The sequence below is a fragment of the Mercurialis annua genome, linkage group LG6 (genome assembly GCF_937616625.2).
Source record: "Mercurialis annua linkage group LG6, ddMerAnnu1.2, whole genome shotgun sequence".
Classification (NCBI taxonomy): Eukaryota; Viridiplantae; Streptophyta; class Magnoliopsida; order Malpighiales; family Euphorbiaceae; genus Mercurialis; species Mercurialis annua.
In genome coordinates, this window is record NC_065575.1 from 4,946,241 (window position 1) to 4,956,080 (window position 9,840).

General features: G+C 32.6%; 1 protein-coding gene across 1 annotated transcript; it reads left to right on the forward strand.

Moving 5' to 3' along the window:
- The first annotated feature begins 5,743 nt into the window (after positions 1-5,743).
- Positions 5,744-9,840, forward strand: LOC126685890 (two-component response regulator-like APRR9). Its single transcript, XM_050379876.2, has 7 exons — positions 5,744-6,112; positions 6,460-6,621; positions 6,711-6,841; positions 6,943-7,098; positions 7,731-8,161; positions 8,284-9,043; positions 9,398-9,840. Exons 1-7 carry the CDS (start codon positions 5,878-5,880, stop codon positions 9,497-9,499), a joined length of 1,977 nt encoding a protein of 658 aa, XP_050235833.1. The 5' UTR covers positions 5,744-5,877; the 3' UTR covers positions 9,500-9,840.

Genomic DNA, 9,840 nt, shown 5'->3' on the forward strand with positions numbered 1-9,840 from the left:
CCGTGATTCAATTTATTTAAATATAACTTGTTATAAATGTAAGGTTATATTTGGTTGATGGAATATGTCCGGCATAGAATAGCTACTCCTTATAAGATAATTGTTTCATACTTTTGATTCATAGAATATTAACTCCACGGAATTGCTATATTATGATTTTGTGAAATAAGTACCTTTCTCAAAAAGTAAATAGTAAAGAATGACTATTACATTTCATATTATTTCATAGCTCAGGTAATACAACTTGAAGATGAACCCTCTAGAGTGCTTCTTCAGAATCTTCGGTCCCGGTCCTATCGAATCAGTCACTTCATACCTGGCAAAGGAAATGGAAAGTTTAGCAAAATACCTAAAAAACTAAAAATAATTGCAAAATTTAACTCATAAACTGAAAGTTTGCAAACGTACCTAAAAAATTTAAATATTTATTTTTTTTACTCCGCAATTTCAAATAGTTGTAAACAGTTTCAAAAAACACAATTTGAAACTGTTTTACAAAACTTTTCGCATACAGTTTCAAACGGTTTCAAAAGAAAAATACAATTTGAAACTGTTTTATAAACCGTTTCAAAAATAGTTTATAATAGGATTTCAAACGGTTTATAACTGTTTATTAAAAAATAATTTGAAACCGTTTTCAAAAACAGTTTCATATAGAGTTTCAAATGGTTTCTAAAAAACAGCTTCAAATATAGTTTCAAACAGTCTACAGAGTATTTTTACAAATTTTCAGAGTAAAAAAATAAATTTTCGGAAAAAAGGTAAAAAAATAATTTTACAAAAACGGAGTATTTTTACAAATATTTTTAAAGAACGGAGTATTTTCTGCAATTTCCCAAAGAAAATAGCTTCTACGGCCTATGTATGAATAGAAAAACTGGTGTAAAATTGTATGAACCGAACATAAACTAGGAGATCAGAATAATTTTGATTATCTGACAATTAACAAGCTATAATATACACAAAATTATTGAACAAATCGACTTACACACCTAAAAGGATTTTTTATAACTGCATATATCTAAGACAACTCTGACTCTTCAAGTATAAACCACGATAAGCAAACCCGAGTCATCGTAAAAACTTTTTGAAACAGTAAAACCGTGATATACAAGCTTGAATCATATTGAGAGAAACTTGAACAAAAAAAAAACACATTAAAAAAATATGGATTCATCAAGAGTTGGTATCAGTGATTACTCAAATCAACAAAACCTTGATCGAACCAAACAGAAAATACACCTGGAAGAGCAAATAGTCATAAACAACAATAAACTTCAACAAAACAAATACATAAAATTGAAGATGTTTAATATTCTATGATCTTGGCCAAAACAAGAAATCTTTAGCTACTCAATCCGCAAAGGCTTCAAATTTTTTTTGATCGGACCAAAATCTACCACCTCATTCACCCCTAATATACGCATCTCTATAGACTATATTATATTTCAATATCTTGCCTATAGACTATATTATATTTCAATATTTGCTCTTATAAGATAAACTAGGTCGATCACCTTGTATTTCGTTAGTAAATTTACCATTAAATTTATCAATTTAATGGGATTACATTAAATCTAAAATCAAATGAAATTTACTAATTGGTTTGAAAAATTACTTCACTAAATATTAATAAATAAAATTTAATTTTATAATATGATATATTCAGTGGCGGAACCAGAAATTTTTTGCAGGAGGGTCGAAATTTCACATAAAAATTAACAAAAAAATTATCAATTCACCAAATGAAAAAACTAAGTTAAAATTGAAAAAAATCAAAATAATTTTGATAATTGAGTAGAAATATTAATGGGTTTAAGAATTAAGTGGTGGAAAGTGATTAATTGAATGAATGTGATTCAATTTTAGAATTAGGGTTTTGAAAAATATATAAGAATAGAGGGAGAAAAGAAGGGGTAAAACCTAAATATTTTCTGCAGATTTAATTTTTCTAGTTTTGTCTTAAATTAAGGAGCTAAAATAAAGAAAAAAATAATAGTTAAAAAAGACATAGATAGGAATAATAAGCCTCATCCACTGAGTCATCTGCAGTTCGTTATCTATTTTTACATACACAAAATTATATATGGAGCCCGGACTAAAGCCCGCTGCATGAATCACTCTTGGCCGGCAGCCTGCATCAGCTGCCAAGCCTGTTACACGATAGGGTCGAGAACAACAGGGGACCAGTCGAGAGTAGCACCAGTCCCTCAGTCTTTCGCCGGCGAGGAGGGTCGGCCGACCCTCCTGACCCTCCCGTGGTTCCGCCACTGGATATATTATAATTAAATTTAACGGTGTATACAGTATATATACATACATATACCTCTAGTTAAATGAATATAGATGGGTAGGCTGTTCATTCGGTCGGTTGGGTTATCGAACCGAATAAACCGAACACCAAAATTCGGTAAAAGTTTCAAACCGAACCAGACTGAATTCTAATTTTGCCTTAAACCAAACCGAACCAAAAAATTTGGTTTGGTTCGGTTAAAAACCGAATTTTATTACTTTCTCTGTTTTTTAATTTTAGGCCTAATTACTTAAAAACCACTCACCTTATAACTTTTTTTCGTTTTATATCATGACCTAGGAAAATTTTTAATTGTACCCTATTTTCGATTTTTATGTTTCGTTTATACCCCAAAAATAAATTTTTTGATAATTTAATTGATTTAAAGATGAAAATATTAAAAACAAGATACATAAATGATTAACATTAATATTTTATTAGAATATAGGTTAAAAATGAAGGATTAATTTAAACTCTTTTTCAAAAGAAAATTGGTCAATTCAACTCATTAGGGTAAAGATGAAACATAAAAATCAAAAATAGGGTACAATTGAAAATTTTCCTAGATCATGGTATAAATGAAAAAAAGTTACAAGGTGAGTGGTTTTTAAGTAATTAGACCTTAATTTTATTATCATAAAATTAATCCATATATTATATAATTAGTGTCTAATAAATGTTTTTATATAATTTATTAGCGTATTTATATGTTGTATGCAATTTATTGACTTATATATCAACTATAATAAAAAGAATAAAAACAAAAAAATATAAATTTATATAAATTTATACTATTTTTTATCTTTTATTTGAATGTTCGGTTTTTTCGATTTTTAAAATGTTCAAACCAAACTAAAAACAGAAAACCAAACTTTTATCTAATTACAAATCAAACCAAACTATATTCATCAAAAAACCAATCTGTAATTGCAATTTTGGTCCGGTTCGACTACATAATTCGATTTACTTCAGTTTTTGCACAGCCTTATAGATGGCGACACGAATTAGCCGCCCTACCTAAACCATTCGAATTCTACCTCTAACATGAAATATGAACTTGTTTTATACTTGTATAATGGGGGTGGCCTCCTATTTTTGACAAAAAATATAAGAAAAGAAAGCACTTGGTTTAACATTGATTATATTTGCAATTTGCACTAAAAAAGAACACGTTATGATAACTTCAAAGCTACTACACACCAATAAAAAGAGTGAAGGTTCAAAACCCCCCCTGAACTTGGCACAAAAGATCAAATAGGTCCAACCTCGCGAAAGTGGATCAAATCACCCCAGAACTATGCAAAAATGTATCAAATACCCCCTTCCCCACTCTCACCACCGAGAGTGAACACACTCTCCGGTTTTCAATTGTAAAAAGTTTAAAATAGTCCCTTATTTTTTATTTTATCTTTCAAACTGACATCAAATCATTTTTAAATTTCAATTGCGTCCTTTATATTTTTAAACTTTACAAATTAAATTATTTTTTAGATACAAAGTGAGGGATCTTATTATACCCTTTTCATTTACAAACTAAACCTAATTATTATATAAAAAAAAAAACTTAACCCAGTTCATTTTCAAACTCGAACATTCTTCTTCACCTACCCTCCATCGTCGTTCAAAGAAATGCAGCTGCTACTCCGGTGAACGAAGACCTGTCGTTTCTGCTCTGGTGAACAAAAGAACACAACTGCTGCTCCGGTGGACGAAGACCCACTGCTTCTCTTTTCTTCATTCTTTGTCAATTGCTTCTGTCGGAGGCGAAGATCGTTGCTGCTACCGTTCATCCACCGCTGCTGGAATTGAAGACTGATATTGTTGCTGCTGCTTGTCCGGCAAGGACGCTACTGTTTCTCCTGCTTGTCCGGCAGGGACGATGGTGCTGCGGTGGTGATGGCTTGGATTAGATCTGATGCCACAGAAGATGTCAGGTGGGTGAAGGCGGCAAGTATTGGTGGATAATTTCTGTTTTATGTAATAAATGTAAATGAATGATTTTGTTTCTTGAGTTGTAGTGATGTATTGTTCATATCTTTAAATGTGAATCTGATTGCATCTGTTCATCTTTTTGAATGGGTGATTTTTTTTTTCATTACTACTTGTCCATCTTATATTTGTTAAAGCTCTTATTGGTTGTTGATGAAGTAGGCGGTGGTTGATGGTGGTCTGATCATAGTTGGGTGAAGAAAGTGGTGGAGGCGGCTGGTGGCTGGGTATGGTTAATTAGGTTATGTTTAATTAGGTTAATTAGATTAAGTAAGATTATGATTGGACTTAATTAGGCAAAAGAGTAGAAAAAACCCTTAATTTTATAGTAATTAAAATTTAAATTAAATAGGATTAATTAGTGTTTTAATTAAGATTAGTTAGAGTTAATTATACTTAATTTTTAAAATTAGGTTATTACACTCTCTTTTTTGGTCAAAAGGGTGAAACCGATCCGGTTTTGCATAGTTCTGGAGTGATTTGATCCGGTTTTGCGAGGTTGGACTTATTTGATACTTCGTGCCAAGTTCAAGGGGTAAATTGATCCTTTGTTCCCAATAAAAATTCCAGTATTATTTAGTGCCATCACACGTGTCATACTCTTGTCCAGGAAATGCAAATTTCGCCATAAAAAATCATTATTCAAAATAAATATCTAACCAAGTGGGACCTATTATTACTAAGACTCAACCGGGTCCCACACATAAATATCACAAAATATCTAAAACACAGCCTTTTCTTAACAGTATATATCCATTTTTTTTGGCTGGATGGGGTCTTTAAATTCCAACCACAACTTAACCACCACAAAAAGAAAAATATATTCACCAATAGGCTAACGCCTTTTGATATTAAATTTTTATTTTATAGGAAAAAATATATAAAATATACGTGCTTAGAGCTAATCACATTAATATATTATCAAAATAATATTTAACACTATAATTTAATTAAATATTAACTTACAATTTATAGTAATTTAACCGATTTTGTATGTTAAATATTTTTAAAGGTTTTTTTTACTGTTGTGAGAGAATTAAATCTACAATCTTAACAAAAGATTAGTAAGCGCTTATATTATTCAAATTATAATTCATTGATTTGATAAATAAAATTAACAGCAATATAGTATATAAATTTAATATAACTGATGAGATATACTCTAAATGATACAAACGCTAAACACCAATCTGGTAGATCGTGTTGGTTTACTTCTTTCCACAAACACCTTTTTTTTTTAAATATCAGAAAAATAATGTAAAAATAAAAATTCATAAATAATGTTAACATTATTTTATGTATTCACAGAATAAATAAATTATAATGCACGAATTATATCTATAGCTGACGTGGCATAATATGGACCCATAGAAGGGAATTGAGATATTTTGCAAGCAAGTAGGGGTGGGAATATTCTTAAACCATAGGATGCAAATTGAGATTGTATTTAGAACCGTAAGATTTAAAGTTTGAAATATTATTAGAGGCTGTAGATATTTTAGATATTTTTTCCTTTGTTATAGCAGAGAAAAAGATTTTGCACAAGCCAAGATTCTAAAAACAAGAAAAAAGAGAGTGTATTTTCAGAGATTATTATGGGAGAAGCTGTGATCAGTAGTGAGGATTTAGAAATGATGATGACTGAAAGTGAAACAGAAAGAAATGAAGAAATGGAGGAATCAGTGAAGAAGAAGAAGAGAAGGGGAAATAGGGCGGTGGTGACATGGGAGAAGCTTTTGCCAAGAATGGCGTTAAGGGTATTGCTGGTTGAAGCTGATGATTCTACTCGACAAATTATTGCTGCTTTGCTCAGGAAATGTAGCTACAAAGGTCAGTTTTTGTTTTTCTTATTTTGGTTTAATTGTTCTTTTATTCAGTTTTGTGTTCTTGTTTGTGAATTTGGTTCCTTATGTAGGGTGTTTTTAATATGAAAGTTTATAGTTTTTGAGTTAATCTTGAGTTCAGTGGCTAGATTGTTTTTTCTGTTTTGTAGAATTTGGTATTTCTGTTTTTTCAGTCTTGAGTTCAATGGCTTGTCAATCTTGTTAATTAGTAGATTTTAGAGGATATGGTTAATAATTATTTATTTGATTAAGCTCATTATATGATTTTGTATATATTCACTTATGTTGGTATGTATTCACAAAACTAAAGATGGATTTGTTTTGTTTGAGCAGTTGTGGCTGTTCCTGATGGCTTAAAGGCATGGGAGATGCTGAAACGAAGACCCTGCGATATAGATCTCATTTTGACAGAAGTCGATTTACCTTTAATATCTGGATATGCCCTTCTTACTCTTATTATGGAGCATGATGTTTGCAAAAACATACCAGTTATAAGTATGATATGAATTTCCAAAAATTTTGTGTTCTCGGGAATTTTTAGTTTTCAGAACCTAAAATTGACATTGTTGCTGGTGATTTTGCAGTGATGTCTTCACAAGATTCAATTAGTACAGTTTATAAATGCATGTTGCAAGGTGCTGCTGACTATCTGGTTAAGCCCATAAGAAGAAATGAATTGAGAAATTTGTGGCAGCATGTATGGAGAAGACAATCTGTATGCCTATTTCCCTTGTTATTTATGTTGTTTTGTCGCTTTGAAATTTATGCGAGTTTGCACCCTAACTGAACCTCGATTCATTTCTATGGTTCTATCAGTCCCTTGCTAGAGGAAATGTTTCCCGAGAGGAAAGTGTTGGACAGGATAAGGCTGAAGCTACTTCTCAGAATAATGCTGCTAGTAATCGTGCAAGTGGTGACAGGGCTTGTATTCAAAACAATAAAGAGTTCACTGAGAAAGGGGGTGGTTCTCAGGTTAGTTCTTTAGTTTAGTGGTGTGTGATGTAGCAAATGCTTTAATTGGTGTTTGAATAAAAATTGAAGCTAAAGCACATCCTGTGCATCTCCAGTACCATATTATGCTGCATAATTACTAAAATCAATACAAATTATGTGATTAATCTCATTTTTATGACTCATATTTTGAGGGTCTTGTTACCAGAAATGATGAAACCGTACCTTATTTTTAAACTGCAAGTTTCACTATTTTAACTTGTTGAACGCTTAAGGGAACCATTCATTTGAATTGTAACTTTTTCCGAATAAAAGGTTCAGGCAATGGAGGTTATACAAAAGTAAATTTAATGTCTGGTTTACGTCAATTTGATTAGGAGCACAACATGCTTTAATTGAAAGTTAGGTTATTTATGCTACCTCAGCTGGTTCCTCAGTTTGCTACACTGTTTCAAAAGCAATCGGTTACCATAAGTTAATTTAAAAGGCTGATGTTTTAAAATCATAAGTTCTTCTGCCACCCTGATGAAGGAACTGCATGTATCGAAATGGGTGAAAACAAAGATTCATGAGATAGTTTGTGTTTCATCTTGTGCTTAGACATATAAACTACGAAATTAATGTAGAAACTGCATGTTTTCTGTCTCTTGCAGAGTTCTTGCACAAAGCCAGATATGGAAGCCGAGAGTGCCTCTGTGGAAAATGTGCGAGAGTTGTTGCAGCCAGAATGGGGAAGTTTGGTTAATATGCCAATTGGATTAGGTTCAGCATCGGCTGCCTGCACAGATCCTAATCAGATGGCTGTGGATGAGGACACTAAAGCAGATAGTCAAAGAAAGAATGCGGAGATCACCCGTGAGAGCTTTGAAGGAAGTCATTTCTTAGTCAAGTCTTCTAGAGAAGCTATTGATTTCATGGGAACTTCTGCTAGTCGTAGCTCTTCTGTTGACAATACCAAAAGAAAGTTTGATATTTTTCCACAACTGGATCTCTGCTTGTCAAGATGCCACAGTAGTGGATTTGAGATTCAAGGTGCGGAAGATGGACGCACTCTCAGGCATTCCAATGCTTCAGCATTTACTCGGTAAGTTCTTTTTCTGTTATTCATATGAAATCCTCTTTTATGCTTGATTGTGCAGTTAGTGTTAGGCATTAGTTAAAGAATTAATTTTCAGTTAATAAGACATTTAAATATGCTTTATGCAGGTATAATAACCGTCCATTAGAGAATGTGCATACAAGTTGGGCAAGTATTCCTAATCAGAAGGAACTTGGAGCTTATTCTGAAAGAAAATTTTCCAGCAATGTTACTGGCTATAACTCTGATGCACCTGGTCCACCATCAAGTCCTGAAAGACCAACAGTCTCTCCAGCTATTTGTCAAAGAAAAGAGTCTGAAGTTGCAATTTCTTTCCCTGAACAAAGACTACTGTCCCTCCAGATTCCAGATGATGGTGTAGGATTCAATAATGTATGCACCAGCTATGGTTCTATTTTGCCTCCAATTGTTTCTAAACAGTCCGGTGTGTCAACAATACCCAGCCCAAGTTCAGGCAGCCATCCAGAGCCCGACTGTGAAATGGATCCATTTCGGGCATCTAATTTCAAAAGTAATTCTGATCATCTCTATGGTCGATTAGTACAACGAGAAAATGAAGCCTCCAATCTGCAAAAGCATGACAATATGTTGAATTCTTTTGATGATCAAGGACATATTTCTCCTACTGCTGATCAGAGTGCAACTAGCAGCTTCTATAACAGCGCTGGAAGCTATCTTAACATTGGTTATGGAAGCGCCTCTGGTAGCAATAGCAACGCTGATCAGGTTGCTAAAGTCAGAACTGCTGTTGAGAGAATAAATGATGGCTTTCTTTTGCATAATGCCAATTCGCATCGATCCATCCAAAGAGAAGCGGCTCTAAATAAGTTTCGCTTGAAGCGGAAAGATAGGTGCTACGAAAAGAAGGTATTTGCTTTCATCTTCACTAGAATCATATTTGTATGATCATTATTCTTACCAGTTCATCATAATCACTACAACAGCAACTAATGGTAGCTATGCATAGTTTCTACTTAGGGATAAACTACTACTATTTGATATAGACTAGAGTCACAAGCTGCTTTATCATAGAAATGCTTATGGAACCCCGAAATTCTATATATTTATAACATATTCTTATAAAAAATATCTTTCTGCCATTTTTTCGTTTTTATGTTTCCAATTTCAACATCTCCGTTTCCGTGCAACATAGGTCACGAGTACCTGATATATAGTAGAAATTGCATATGATGCATTTGCTGAATCAAATTTTATTTACAGGTACGATATGAGAGTAGGAAAAAGCTTGCAGAGCAGCGACCAAGAGTGAAAGGACAATTTGTTCGTCAATGGCAGCCGCCATCTGCAGAAACTGAGCAGTAGCCATTCATAAAGCTGACTAGGTAGATTCATATATTAGATCTCGAGACTGCGGATTGATTGTTTCTTCCTCGTGCTATAAAAAAGAGAGTAGAATACAATGCGGGTTTAATCATATTCTTTGTTGAGTAGGTTTGCAGTGTTTCTATAGATTATAGGCCTTCTTTTGTACAGTTTAGCATTTAATTTATTTCATTCACAAATCTCAAATGCTTGAACTTGGAGAAAACTAGTTACCTTAATACTTTATTATAGATGAACACATGTTGATTAGTCTGTATACAAGTTGAGTGAAGAAAAGATTTGTACCCTATATTTATATTTCTTACTATGATTTCTGCTTA